Here is a 14,022-nt window from a genome sequence, read left to right as displayed (position 1 = left end):
TCCTCCTGTTCGTCATTTTGTAACATCTGAAAGTAGAGTTTATCTTCAACGAGCAATAATGTGTAATGTTTAAAGTTCTAAATGGTATATATTTTATAACCTACTTTTGATAAATCGGCCAAATAATGTGAAGCTCAACACGAATACAATTAACAATTAGAGGGATAATAGCTGACTATGAATCTCTTATTAGAGGTTCCTTATTCAGAAAACGAGTAACCCCAGGAGAAAACCTCCTCTAGTCATCATCATTCTCTGCCTCATCCTCCACGTTTCTTAACCAAGCCGCCCGTGCATCGACCGCAGCCTTTCGAACTTCGCGTTTCGGGTCATCCAGTATATATAACAAAGATCTAAGGACCATCCTCTTCAGTCGTAACAGAGGGGAGACAGTAGTAAGTACCTTCTTATTTTCTCCCTCCGCTGCCTGCCCAACGGGATTGCTTGCAAGTAGGAATAAACATTGTAGTGCTTGGACACGAACTCGCGCAGGATTTTCAAGATCATTGGCGTCATATGCCTTCGTAGTTTCGGACTTGATGGACTTATTGATCTGAATATCTGCCTCAGTTTTGTTATGTATTGCTGCCGTCCTTAAAAGGCGTGTGACGAGATCCTCAACGTAGCCGATTTCGTGTATCAGTTGAACTCCATTTTCATGGATTACTATGGCTAATGTTTTGAGCGTGGCGGCTTTGATATTGCTATTTGGGGTGAGTGATGGTTGAGAAGATGATGTCTCGTTGGCGACATTGAGGTCTAGAGTTTGGAGTAAAAGGGGTAGGAGGGTGGGTAATTTTGTCATTACCAATGAGGAGGGTATGGTGGGTAAGAGGCCAGATAGTGCTGTCAGGTATGATTCTTTAGAGCAGGATTTCCTAGATGAAGGGTTTGCCGCTTCCCCCTGAACCGTAGCGGTGGTGTTCGCTTCGTGGACTCTAGCTGATATTAGAGGGGTGACAGTTGTGAAGACCTTCTGTTTTGCAAGGAGGCGGATGTTTGCTCCATTTTTCGAATTAAGGATACTATCTTCTGCGAGAATAATGCTGAATCCTCGGGCAGAGAGTTCGCTTGTTACTGGGTCGGGAGAATCCAGTAGGTCCAAAAGTGAGGTTAATATCTGAGTCGTGGAGGGCGCCAAACGAAGTATGAGAGCTTTAGAGAGCCAGAAAATGGTTCTAATGGTCTGCTGAGATAATACCTGGGTAGACGGTGTAGGTGATATTAATGAGAACAGAATGTCTGAAGCAACTTGAACCTCATGTTTGGGGAGGAACTTGTTTGCTAGAAGCCCAACATGACGAACTAAAGATAACCGAGTTGACGCATCAGTATCTTCAGATATCGCAGCTTGTATAGTTGTACGTAACAGGGGTTCAATATTCGGGCTAGCGTATGGTAGTGGCGAGATATCCTTTGGAAGGGCAGCAAGGATATAAGTGGAAACAATTATCGTCTGCCTTTGCTGAGAGTTGTCTGAGAAAAGTGCGGGAGTGAACTCTTCTTCAGTAGTATATAATGCATATATATTCTTGCAGACTTCATCCTGCGTCGACCGTGGCAAAGACCGGACAATGAGATTACAGAGTTTGCCCAACGTATCAAGAACTTGAGGGTGATTTAGTGTCGAGCCTCCCCCTGTAGATGCCTTAGCAACGCGGCTGCATAGCGACTGGACGATCTTTTCATAATAGAAATTCAAGTTTGGGTCTCTTTCCAGGTCTTCGCGGTGTTCCATTGCGTACAAAATTGTCATTAGAATCGCACCAGTATATGTTGAGGAACTCTTGTTGGCAGGACAAATAATAACATCCAGCTTGCTTAGTAGCCGCCTGACAAGTGTATTAAATACCTCTTTTTCGGTGCTTATCCGGGCTAGGTTGTCAAGGGAACGAAGGTAGGACTCGTCCGCCTCATTATCCACATCAGGCAAAGTAGCCAACAACGCGGGAAAGGTGATATCAATGATAAGTTGTGGTTTATGCTTTGATATCTGGGCAAGGGCACGAATGGTCTCTTTGCGTAGCTCCTCCTGCGCTGAAGATCGTTCATGAAGTAGGATATCATCGAAGTACTGTACAAACAGGCCAATCTCATTATCTTGAAGAAAGTTCGGTAGAATAGAAAGCTCTATGAGTCCTCTCAAGGCTGATAGTCGGAAGGAGGTTTCATCTTTAGCTGAGCTCATTAGAGATTTGCTAAATATTTCCGTGAGGCCATCTTTGTATGAAACAAGCGGGTTTGTGAGGCTTGAATCTGCAGTAATCGTTGACCACGTCCCAAAGACAGTTACAGCTGATTTAAAGAGTTCAGCAAAGGTTTCCAGAATCTCTCGCTGCTTCGAAATGCTGTCCGCGTTTTGGTAGATATCGATCAATTGGCGGACAATAGCCTCGGCGATCAGTGTAAATGAAGATACAGATGCAGAGGATAATGAACTCAGAATATGTCGCGCAGGTTTCGCTTGTTTTTGTAGTGGCTCTCGTAATTGTTCAATGCATTCGTTGGTAATCGGTTTCAGAAATTGGGCGAGCGGCGACTTCTTTGCGCCAGTTGATGTCATGGAAAGTTTCGAGGCCAAGGCGTGTAGCACACGTAGAGATTCTTCAGGAAGAATCTCATCTTGAGCATTAAGTATCTCAAATTTCAGGCAGTCCCAAATTGTTATTGCGTACCGTGCTATGGTGGAGGGACTGTACGATTCAATGCACCCACCGAGTGCTCTTAAAGCATCGCGCTAGTTTGACGTTAACACTTAAACAGATAAGAAAATATAACGGATAGAATACCTTCACATTGGCTGATGTTGAATCCAGTTTGTCCAGCAATGATGGGAAAGCGTGGGGTGCAAAGAGGGGCGTTGATGTTATGCAAGCCTGCAACCGGTCCTTCAGGTCCTGCGCAGTCACTCCATATGGATCGTTTGGAGGTGGACGAAATGTAATCGGGAAATAGTTATAAGCGGCGTCAAACAGTTCCTTTAGAATTTACGAGTATCAATCAATCGCAGGCTCGCATCAAGGATTCTAAAGGGGTGAACTTACCTGAGTGTGCCCTGATATATCCCACTCCATCATCACAACTTTAAGAATAGAAAAGACAACCATGAGGTTTCGGGGATCTCGCTCCCCGCTTACAAGATCCACGATACCTATTAGCGACTCATCGTTCATCTCACGTAAGGCTATAAACGATTAGCTTCGTGTCATCTGGCAGTGTTATGTAATTTTGGAGAAAGTACCCGCTCGGTTCTTTATCATCAATTCGTTTAGCAAGTGGAGAACCTGTAATCGTTGAGACTGTGGACGGCCACGAAATTCGGTAGAGTGTTGATAGAGTCTATGAGTTATAGTCAGTGACATCGCCTTCGCTGGAGCTTCATTTATAAACCCAACAAACTTACGCTCGAAATGTATCCTGAGCCATAAATTTCTCAAACCTATCCTGGGCCTGGAGAGTGCGCAATCCGGTGATAGCACCGCCATCTTCAATGCGGGCACAATAGAATGTGGTCAAAACTTGAATTTGCTGTCGGCTGAGGAACTTCTCCGGTAGAGCTTTTATCACCGCCGTTAAATAGGACACAGCCTTCCCACGTATACTAGGGTCTTCATCATTAATATATTCGCCCAAGGATGTCACAATCTCTATCAGGGTCGTTTGTTTGCTCTCAAGCTCTAGTTTTCAGAGTTCGGTAATTAGATAAATACACGATAAAAGGCCAAGGAGATAGACTCACTTGATGCAACAATTCCAGCTATCCGGATTGCTTCTTCCCGGTTGCTCTCGACCTCCAGCATAAAATCCTGCAGCTCCGCCATCTTGCCAGCTGTCTGTCTCTCTTCGTGCTGGATGCAGAGGTACATGGCGGGCATCTTGACTTTTTGCTTGTGGTTATCTAGAAGTCCTTATCGATAAGATCACGTGCTCATCTCGTCCCGCGGTTGCTACACGTGACCTTGTCGCCTTGCTACGTCATATGAAACTGCATCTTATATGCGAACGAGCAAGGCGACGTTGAGGATTCTCTGTAATACAATCACAACCTGAAACCGGTTTATAACTATGCATCCTTAGACTCGCTGCTCGCTATGAAACTCGTCACTCTTTCTACTCTCCTACTGTTGTCGTCTCTGTTCGCAGTTTCCTGTTCGCACTGGAACCCTCCCATACTATCGAGAAGGCGATTACTCCCACGAGAATATCGAAGCCCGAAGAACCTCGACAAAGGGCAGAATAACATCGATAGACTTAACCGGAGCCCTCCAATAGACTCCGACGCCATCCCGCAGTACGTTCTACCTCCGTCTAAAGAGACAGCTCGCGGCGATATGGGTGGCGGTGTCCGTGTGTCAGATATCCTAGGGAAGACTCGAGAGGTCAACATGTTTGCCTCCATGACGCGAGGTGACGAGAATATCTCCATGCGTCTAGACAACGATAGCAAGGATACGATAGTCCTAGCTCCTAACAATGTTGCTATCCAACGCCTATCTCACAAGCCATGGGAGAATCCTAGCGAATACACGGCCTTTGGAACACAGGAGGCGTATGCGGGTGCAGCAGGGCAGAAACGAGCTTCTCAAAACCTGGAGAAGTTTGTTGCAGCACATTTGATACCTCAGGGCTCTTGGAATGCGGGCAAGGAAGTTGAAACTCTTGGGGGAAGGAAAATATTCTGGGAAGAGAAGGATGGGAAGAAATACGTAAGTCATTGAATGATGGTGTGAGAAGCTAAAGGTTAAATGAGATGCTAACGGTTGGGCAGATCCATCCAGGCAATATCGAGGTTGAGGATATAGTCTCTCAGGTCGCCAATGGTGAAGTTTGGGTTATAAACGGCGTTATCGACTACTTGTGAAGCAATAGCGCCTGTTTATGTAGATGCTATGGCAGGTTATGATTTACGAATATCTGTAGGATTTTATTGTTGATTTGTTCCTTTCTTTGTCTTTATTTTAAGGGAATCTAGCATTTTCGGCTGTGTACGGGATATATATACCCGTGATCTAAATGCGAGTCACATAAACCGCCATTTCATCAATGTACACCAATTTTCAGACGCGGAACCCATATAGTCGAACCTTGTAAAGAATTCGATAACCAAAATGTTTGATAACGAACATCACTTAAAAAGTAATCATGACGCCTTTTGCAGTAACCTCTCCTCGATTCCGTCTAGGATGCAATAATGTTCCATAACCTCAATATTCTCTGCCTCGCCCTGGAATATTTTCTCTGGGTCTTGTCCCGGCTGGAATGGATTCACACCAGGGTTCGTCACCCCCATTTGCTGCATCACCTGGCCAGCGGCTATACAAATACAAAGTATCAGTATCAAACCATAGAAACGGTATAGAATCTAAAAAAAAAATTGGAGAGTCATTCTTACAATTGTCACTTCCTAGTATAAATCCAAAAACAGATTGGAGACCGAACAAATTCAGGAAATACCAGGACAAACTGGAGACCCATCTCACATCGAGATCGCGGGTCATGACACCAGATTGAAGCATAGACTTGAATCTAATGGTCAATGGGAATGGAAGTTTCACTAGAAAACACGAACGGCTAGGTTAATGCTGTATCGATATTGATAAAAGGAGGGGAGTTCCTACAAATCACAAATCCGGAAAAGAAGGCGTTGATCCAAGACATAATAAGAGTCTGTGGAATCATCATGGCCATGTTTCCCTTCATCATCCCCATCATTGCGTCCATGCCAGCCGGGTCCGTCATGGGGTTTGGCGCCCCACCGCCACGGTTTTCCGGATCTTTCAAGAAGGCGCCGCTTTTGTATGCATTGATCAAGTATGCTTTGCGCGAGGCCAAGCTCGAGGGAGTAAGGACAGCAGACGCATTGCTTCGTAGGTTAACTCCACGGAAGAGAGCGAGTCTTTCGCGGAACTCTGCTAGGCTGGCGGCGGGTTTGGGAGAGCTGGTCATAAGAACGGTGGCATAGTGGCGGAGGATACCGGTAAGGATCTATACGGTTAGGCTATTTCCTCCAATGAATTGGTATAAGATCGCTACTCTATTCGGAATATAACATACCATGACCACTGAAATAGGTATCAGGATCCAGTAGCTTTGGGAATAATTAGCTTAGTCTGAGACGTGAAGGGGTTTTAAGGCATACAAGAGCGCTGGATCCCGAAGGATTGTCTGGTCCAGGCCGTGAGCAGCCATGTTAACTGCTGAGAGGCTTGTCCCCTTTGAAAAGTTGTGGGAGAAGCTGTCTTGAAAGTCGCATCGAGCTCAACGTTGACGATGCAAGCGATAAGCTTAGGAGATCATCATGGGTATATCACGTGATATCTACTTTGACCTCCTCCGGCTCAAGACATCTAGAGATGCCAGCTTGCTCCTCCATAGACCATAACTGCATATAATTTATTTCTCTCTTACTGCGCCTAGCAGGCTCACTGCTCGTTGCGATCTGAATCAGCGGTAAATATTACCGGTGTTTATCTAGGTGCCTGCGCCAGTTCTAGAAGTGAACACGGTAGCTCTATCTTGAAGCCACCAACCCTCAGCTTCCACTAAGCAGCTCTACCATTAAGGATTCCTGAGGAAGGAATATTTTTTTGGAAACCCCTCAATATCTAATAATTGCGATCACTTTACAAAATATCTCCAACGATGCCGCTCAATTCCCCTGCACCAGTTCCTGTTTACTCCTCATCTGGTAAGACTTGCACACCCAACTCCTTCAATTTATAAGCTCGAGATACTCTTCTCTATTGATATGCACAACTGTGCAACTAAGGAATTATCATTGACCCGCTTCTATAGACCTCAAAAATACCTCTGACGATGCGATCACAACATACCTCACCCTTGGTCTTCCTAAACCCAATAGATTCGTCGCAAGCAACACAAAATCCGATATCCGCCTTATACTAGGGTACTCTGCTGTTTCAATTGCTGGAGTCTCCTTTTATTTTGACTATATGAAGGGTTGGAAGTTTACAGCACCATGGATGGTATATGCTGTGATCGCATACTTCATCCTAAACACCGCATACACCGCGTGGATATGGCTGGTTGAAAGCGGACAGGTGTTTGAAGGTTCCACATCAAAGGGAGAATCGGTATTTAAACCCTTGACTTTTTCTATATCTTCATAATGAAGGTACCTACGGAAGGAAAGTTATCTAACGATAATTCTAAAATACTAGCTCCAAATATTGTCCCTATCCAAGAAATTCTCGCCGACATACAAACTCCACTTTCGACACACCTCGTCCTCAGGAAAGGTGGTACAAGAGAAAACAATTGAAGCTCCTTTCGCCAAGTGGTTTTCTGCAGATGGAAAGCTGCATTTTGAACCATTTTCGGCATGGCTCAGACATGAGATCAAACTTGTAGAGGAATCTTCTTTAGAATCCTCTAAGTAAGGCTATTGAGCATGAAAGAGTAGGATTGGACCAATCTAGGGATATCAAAAGATCTGTAAGCGATGGAATAAGATGTTCATTATACAGAAAGACAGCTAGGGATCAATGAAAAATTAATTCCTCATTTATTTCTACCATATAGGTATTGCTTATTTATACGAAAATGCGCTACGCGCACTGAATTGTTGATTTCATGAGGTGGATCCCTACCATATACCCCTGAGTATTCTAGGAAATGATTACCTCCCGGGGACAACGCAAGATTTGTTTGACGGTATCGTTAGATTTACATCTAAATCTACAGAACCTTACTCAAAATACAATCTAGCAGCTTCCTAAATACCTTGAACTTTTCACCTTGTTAAAAAGCACGTATATCTGCAGTGTTTGTTGAAATCCGCAACAGAATGCCATCAATATTGAGCCGGAAATGATCAATACACTTTAAAACAGCCCTCGTCTATATCTTCTCAGACTCAGTGATTTTCATACCTGGACAACTGGGCTGCTGGATGGTCAATTACTTGTTGTACCTTCGAGGGTCCCTGGCTTCTCGACAGCGTCCGCTGGATGGCCACCTTCGGGTCTACGGTTCTGCGCAAGTCTCTGAAAAGGTTCAAGGAGCCCTCGTCAGAAACGATATCCCAATATTAAAAGACTCTTATGGAAGACTCACCAATAAGTTTCGAAGAAGTACAACAATCGTGACTTTGCCAATTGCTGGAACATATATCGACGCCTTCTCCTTTATTGCTGGCGTAAAGTTCTATATCGGATTTCACGAATTAGCATGGAACTAGCCTGGAAGAATCAGCTCTGGGATGGAAATACTATACCTTCTCGCTTGAGAAATTTATACACACGGCACCAGGGCGCAGAAGGCTTTCGTCGAACTTGAACGATTCACCAGGCACACCAGATATAACAACATCACAATGTGGAACGGCATCTTTCAATGACCAACCTTCCATATCCACTACTTCGTGTCGTCGTTTCTTCAATCCTTCGCCACGAGTAAACTTCTGCACACCAGTGATATCAACACTATACACGAGCGCACCGTCGTTCGCCAACAGGGCAGCAAGCGGTCTCCCCACAACCTCAGACCTATTAATAACACATATCGTATGTCCAAATAGCCTGTTCCCGTATGGTAGAATGGTGTTATATATTCGCAGGTATTCTAGAATCTTTACAACCGCTAGAGGCGTGCATGGTAATATTGACTTTTGCTGCTGAGCGGCCGGCGAAGGATCTAAGAAGCGTATGTTCTGATACATGTTGAAGATGTATCTATGGCTAAGGCCTTCGACATCTTTACTTATGTCGACGATTTGCTGGAGGTATTGGTCTTGTCGGTTGTTGAAGATGGGGTAGTATACCATTATTCCGTCGACATCGTCATCGGTATTGGCGGCGATGATAGCGTCTTCGATATCATCGCGAGTTACTTCTCGACAGGTATAGCGGAATCCACTGTATAATTTTTGTTCGAGTTAGTTTTCATATTCGAAATGTATTTGGGTAACGGCGATGCGATGCGATGCGCCCATGGTGATAAACGGATCACCCAACATACGCATACGAATGAATAACGACGGCCGGCACCACTTACTTTTCCTTGCAAGTTTTCTCCGTCCAGTTCGCATACATGCGCGCCGCAGGATCAGAATTGGCCAAAAATCCAACGAGGTGGGGTGGCTTATCGAGCGCCTTTCGCCCCTCAATGACTTCTGCGAGAAGCCCGCGGGCGACGGAGGCAGCTAAAACCACCTTACACGATGCCGGTCCATGGTCAGGGTCTGTAGCCATGGTGAGATATAGGCGTATACGGTGAATGATCTTTGGGAATTGAAGTGATTTCTGGTTTGGAGGGAGATGTTGGATATAGGAAGATTGCGGGAAGTTTTTCTATTTTTTTTTTTTTTAATTGACTTTTTAAGTACTATATTATGACTCTTGCTGGCGCGCGTGATAGTATACAACAAGGAACTGCGATTGGATAGAGATATTAGGATGTTAATATAAAGGGAGGTTATTTGCCGAGTATGCCCTGGTTTCTATTCGTCTATATACATATATCACTACGGGCCATGATCATGATGCTGGTGATAGAAGTAAGGGTGTACATCATACATTGAATACCTAGACATTTTCGCGTTTGATAGAAGTACACGGACATATGAGATAACTGCCAAAGGAGATGCAAAAAGCACTAGGGACAAGGTAAAATAATGAACAGTGACAAAATTACAAATGGAATTTCTGACTAGAGCGGGATAAGTGTTTTCTGATCTCGAGATTTTACACAAGCTATCTTTCTATACATAGAGTCAGGGAAAACGAGAAGGGAATTGAGGGATCACCAAAGCCATGCATGTCACCATCACATCACACACGGGCGTTGTCTTGTTGTACAATTAACTCTAAGAGAAGCTCTTGTTGAAAGTGACAATGCAGTCCTTGATCTGGGCCTCCAAGTCCTTGCTGAGTTGACCTTCCTTCTCGATCTTGGCGAGAATCTCAGGCTCGTTGGAGCGGAGGTGGGCGAGGAAGTCAGCTTCCCAGGTGAGGATCTTTTCGACTGGGACACCGTCAAGGAGACCGTTGACACCGGCGTAGATGAGAGGAACCATCTCGTTGACGGCCATGGGCTGGTATTGCTTCTGCTTGAGGAGCTCAGTGAGACGGAGACCTCGGTTAAGGGTCTGCTTGGTGGAGGCATCCAAATCGGAACCGAACTGGGCGAAAGCAGCGACTTCACGGTACTGGGCCAAGAAGAGCTTGAGGGAACCAGCGACTTGCTTCATGGCCTTAAGCTGGGCAGCGGAACCGACACGGGAGACGGAAAGACCGACGTTAATGGCTGGTCGGATACCCTTGTAGAAGAGTTCGGCTTCCAAGAAGATCTGGCCATCAGTGATGGAAATGACGTTGGTTGGGATATAGGCAGACACGTCACCACCCTGGGTCTCAATGATGGGCAGGGCAGTGAGAGAGCCACCCTTGTGGTTGTCGTTCAACTTGGCGGCACGCTCGAGAAGACGGGAGTGGAGGTAGAAAACGCTATAGAGTGTTAGTGTCAGGTATATGCATAGATAATGATGGAAGAAACATACTCTCCGGGGTAAGCCTCACGACCTGGGGGACGACGAAGCAAGAGGGACATTTGACGGTAAGCAACGGCCTGCTTGGACAGATCGTCGTAGATGATGAGGGCGTGGCGGCCGTTGTCACGGAACCATTCACCCATGGCACATCCGGTGAAAGGAGCAATGTATTGCAGAGGAGCGGCCTCAGAGGCGGTGGCAGCGACGATGATGGAGTACTTCATGGCGTCGTTCTCCTCAAGGGTCTTGACGAGCTGGGCAACGGTGGATCGCTTCTGGCCAACGGCGACGTAGACACAGTAGAGCTTCTTGGTCTCGTCGTTGGAGGAGTTCCATCGCTTCTGGTTGAGCATGGTGTCAAGAGCGACGGCAGTCTTTCCAGTTTGACGATCACCAATGATCAACTCACGCTGACCACGACCAATTGGCACCATGGAGTCGACACACTTCATACCAGTCTGGACGGGCTGGTTGACAGACTTTCGTGGCAAGATACCAGGAGCCTTGAGCTGGGCACGGCGCTTCTCGGTGACCTTGATTGGGCCCTTTCCATCAATTGGGTTACCGAGAGCATCGACGACACGGCCCAAAAGCTCGGGACCGACTGGGACGTCGACCTGGTTGGGAATGGTTAGCACTTTAATTGAGTTATAGAGGGTATAATGTCCAATATAAAACATACAATCTCTCCGGTACGCTTGACGGTCTCACCCTCCTTGACGAGACGATCAGAACCGAAAAGCACGACACCGACCTGGCCGGCTTCCAAGTTCATGCACATGCCCTTGACACCAGAGGCGAACCTATCAATGGCATTAGTTTGATGTCTCATTTGAGGAAGCTTTGATAAAATACGTACTCAACGAGTTCCTCGGCCTGGACGTTGTGCATGCCATGGACACGGGCGATACCGTCACTATCAACTCAAGTCAGCATATCATCACTCAATAGCAGGTTGGCTGCAAGCTTCATTCGAACTGGCATGCCTCAATTGGCTGGGGGAGTGACCCAGTCTCGAACCGACTTACCCGACGGAAAGGACACGACCGGTCTCAGCGAGGCCAGCCTCCTCCTGGACACCACGGATCCTCTGTTCGAGGATGGAGGAGACCTCAGTAGGGGCGGGTTTGGCCTCAGCGGCGTAGGATCTGACTTGCTTGGACACAGAGGCCAATGGGCTGGGAGTGCTGGCTCGGACCTGGAAGAGTGAAAAAAAGCGGATGTCAGCACGTCAATTGGCAACAACAAAGAGCTCAATCCATCAAAAGCTCGACGTAGCCATCGAATCCATCGCCCTGGAGGCCCCAATGGCCGTTATCCGCGCGATTGAGGATGGATTGGGCGTTGTTCGGGCGTGGGAGTCGAGGGCTGACGTTGGAGAGCAAGAAGGAAAAACGAGGAAAACTCTTACAGCGGAGACTCTGCCAGTGGCAGCGACGGCCGTCACGGAGCGGCTCGACTGCCGTAGAGCGCTTCTGAACATTGTGGACGAGGAGTAGAGGAGTAGAGAGTTGGAAAGGTGGAGGGAGCAGTGCAATTGAAGCGGTTAGCAGACCGTGAAGAGGTGAGGTTTGTGGAAGAGGAAGCTGGTCGTTTTTTGGGAGAGGTTTCTGAAGCGCGCTAGGCCACAAGCGGTGCCGAGCACAACATCCATACACCACCACATACAATACGCATATACTACTGTCGATATTTACTTCTATATAATTATATGATAGATATATCAGTACGATGAAATTAAGACGATATAATAGACAGATACTGGAGGTGTTCATAGAGGTGCTGTGTTGGGCCTCGGGAAGAACCGGAATGGGCCGTACGTGACAATACGGCATACGAGGATATATACGATATAAGATGATATAAGACGATATAAGATGATATAAAGACACTGATATAAGGAACTGCTCGTCGTGATAGCTATCGTGGTAAGCCGCCAAACTAATCTACAGTCTAGCATGCATCAAAAACGTAATAATGATATATGAAGGAGCCGGGATGTCAAATTACACCATTACCGCAGGTATCGCTCCGTTTCTATAACCTCTGCACCTCTGCCACTATATCACTTCTTCGCCTTCGCCTTCTCCTCCTTCTCCTTATTGAATTTGGCCACCTCCTTCGCAACGGCCTTGTCGATACGGGACTTCAGCTCTGGACGGTAGCCGAGGAAGAAGAGAACCTCGAGCCAGACGAAGAAGGGCGCCAGGAAGAAGGCCTGCACCAGGTTATCGAGCAAGGCAGGTGCACGACCCTCAAAGACGCCGTGGCCGACGAACTGCAGGATCCAGGCTACTCCCTGGACGGCCAACGACCAGTAGACGGCGGTCATGCCGTAGGCACTGACCAGGTAGTTCATGTAGGCTGTTCCGCTCAGCAGCAGAGGTGCCAGAAGAGCTCCAGCCACGGGCTCCATCAGCATGTACAGCGTCAGGTAGACAAATGCTGCTATTGTTCCAGCATTAGCGGGGAGATGCTGGACGCTGATTGCCTCTGGGACATAGAAGAGTGGCCCTGCACTTCCCGCCTGTAAATATGCATCACTGGTGTTAGTATGCGTTTTCCCCTTATAGTCTCACAGCATGGTTAACGGCAACCCACCAGTAGGAACATGCAGAGCATTATAACGGGGACGCATGTTATATGGATGACCACGTTAACCTTCACAGCAACTATTAGTCTATTCTGTTCTTCTGTCTCGAGAGGTAATAGTTCTGGTCCTACACACAGGATGGTGATGGTATGCCCCATACTGAGATGCCATGTTAGCCTTTCCACTCTTCCCTCTTTTTATCATACGGACATCTGCATACAAAGAGGAACTGCTTCTCTAGGTCCAGCATGGCTGCTGCCTCGTCCACGCTCTGCTCTGCCCAGCTTCGGCCGGCTGAAAGACGCTATACGGCTGTCGATATCGGTTTATGGACGGTTTTATGGGGAAGAAGAGGGCGCGGGACGAAGTACAAGACTTATGGCGGCGCTCGTCGGGATCAACTAAAATATATAGAAGCCCGATTTAGCATGTGATATGTACTCCAGCAGATGGACAAGAGACAGCTCTTACCGCGTCACGCCAAAGAGATAGAGCAAACCGGGTGAATCCTCGCTGCAACAACTGGACTGTCTTCTCCCATCGTCCGTGATATTCGAGCCTCATCCGGGGGAAGAGGGAGAGGGAGAGAAACGACGTGGGAAAAGGCCAACAGCTAGCTACATATCACGTGATATCAAGAAAAAGGGATTTCGCGTGTTTTTCATCCAACGGAAAACAGTTTCAGCACTTGGAATACTTCATCGCGAGCCCAGTGTCTCCTCTCCCGCCGTCAATCGCCCCAGAGTCGATACTGCTGCCTCGACTTTACCTGTCAGGAGACCCCTGCGAAGCCGCGCCTTTGAAACGACGTCCCTTCAGCCGAGCGACGGGTGTGTAGAGAGAGATGAACTGAGAGCTGTTGGTGACGAGCAGTTGTAAGCGCTGCTGCCCAAGGGCCCTTTGCACGATCGCAACGAAA

The 14,022-nt window shown here is 47.0% G+C and overlaps 6 protein-coding genes across 6 annotated transcripts; 1 reads left to right on the top strand and 5 right to left on the bottom strand.

The window, feature by feature from the left end:
- Positions 1 to 238: 238 nt before the first annotated feature.
- On the bottom strand, positions 239 to 3,875 carry GIQ15_04749 (uncharacterized protein; the record flags this gene model as incomplete). Its single annotated transcript, XM_033552166.1, has 6 exons — positions 239 to 2,737; positions 2,790 to 2,978; positions 3,045 to 3,184; positions 3,242 to 3,339; positions 3,404 to 3,677; positions 3,740 to 3,875. The coding sequence occupies 6 exons, from the start codon at positions 3,873 to 3,875 to the stop codon at positions 239 to 241; spliced, it is 3,336 nt and encodes a 1,111-aa protein (XP_033405896.1).
- Positions 3,876 to 4,091: 216 nt separating this feature from the next.
- GIQ15_04748 (FAS1 domain-containing protein) lies at positions 4,092 to 4,861 on the top strand (the record flags this gene model as incomplete). The annotated part of the gene is made up of 2 exons (XM_033552165.1): positions 4,092 to 4,706; positions 4,769 to 4,861. The coding sequence occupies 2 exons, from the start codon at positions 4,092 to 4,094 to the stop codon at positions 4,859 to 4,861; spliced, it is 708 nt and encodes a 235-aa protein (XP_033405895.1).
- A 279-nt stretch (positions 4,862 to 5,140) lies between these two features.
- Positions 5,141 to 6,189, bottom strand: GIQ15_04747 (uncharacterized protein; the record flags this gene model as incomplete). Its single annotated transcript, XM_033552164.1, has 5 exons — positions 5,141 to 5,313; positions 5,393 to 5,554; positions 5,619 to 5,985; positions 6,055 to 6,088; positions 6,140 to 6,189. 5 exons carry the CDS (start codon positions 6,187 to 6,189, stop codon positions 5,141 to 5,143), a joined length of 786 nt encoding a protein of 261 aa, XP_033405894.1.
- Positions 6,190 to 7,916: 1,727 nt separating this feature from the next.
- GIQ15_04746 (methylenetetrahydrofolate dehydrogenase) lies at positions 7,917 to 9,212 on the bottom strand (the record flags this gene model as incomplete). Its single annotated transcript, XM_033552163.1, has 4 exons — positions 7,917 to 8,006; positions 8,077 to 8,166; positions 8,264 to 8,876; positions 9,016 to 9,212. The coding sequence occupies 4 exons, from the start codon at positions 9,210 to 9,212 to the stop codon at positions 7,917 to 7,919; spliced, it is 990 nt and encodes a 329-aa protein (XP_033405893.1).
- Positions 9,213 to 9,826: 614 nt separating this feature from the next.
- GIQ15_04745 (ATP synthase alpha subunit) lies at positions 9,827 to 11,993 on the bottom strand (the record flags this gene model as incomplete). The annotated part of the gene is made up of 6 exons (XM_033552162.1): positions 9,827 to 10,466; positions 10,520 to 11,127; positions 11,193 to 11,313; positions 11,370 to 11,426; positions 11,539 to 11,708; positions 11,922 to 11,993. The coding sequence occupies 6 exons, from the start codon at positions 11,991 to 11,993 to the stop codon at positions 9,827 to 9,829; spliced, it is 1,668 nt and encodes a 555-aa protein (XP_033405892.1).
- Positions 11,994 to 12,575: 582 nt separating this feature from the next.
- Positions 12,576 to 13,667, bottom strand: GIQ15_04744 (DUF962 domain-containing protein; the record flags this gene model as incomplete). The annotated part of the gene is made up of 3 exons (XM_033552161.1): positions 12,576 to 13,037; positions 13,324 to 13,407; positions 13,575 to 13,667. 3 exons carry the CDS (start codon positions 13,665 to 13,667, stop codon positions 12,576 to 12,578), a joined length of 639 nt encoding a protein of 212 aa, XP_033405891.1.
- Between the last annotated feature and the right edge of the window lie 355 nt (positions 13,668 to 14,022).

This window comes from Arthroderma uncinatum, assembly GCF_011692745.1.
Source record: "Arthroderma uncinatum strain CBS 119779 chromosome Unknown scaffold3, whole genome shotgun sequence".
In the NCBI taxonomy this organism is placed as follows: domain Eukaryota; kingdom Fungi; phylum Ascomycota; class Eurotiomycetes; order Onygenales; family Arthrodermataceae; genus Arthroderma; species Arthroderma uncinatum.
This window is presented reverse-complemented; position numbering and strand designations above follow the sequence as displayed.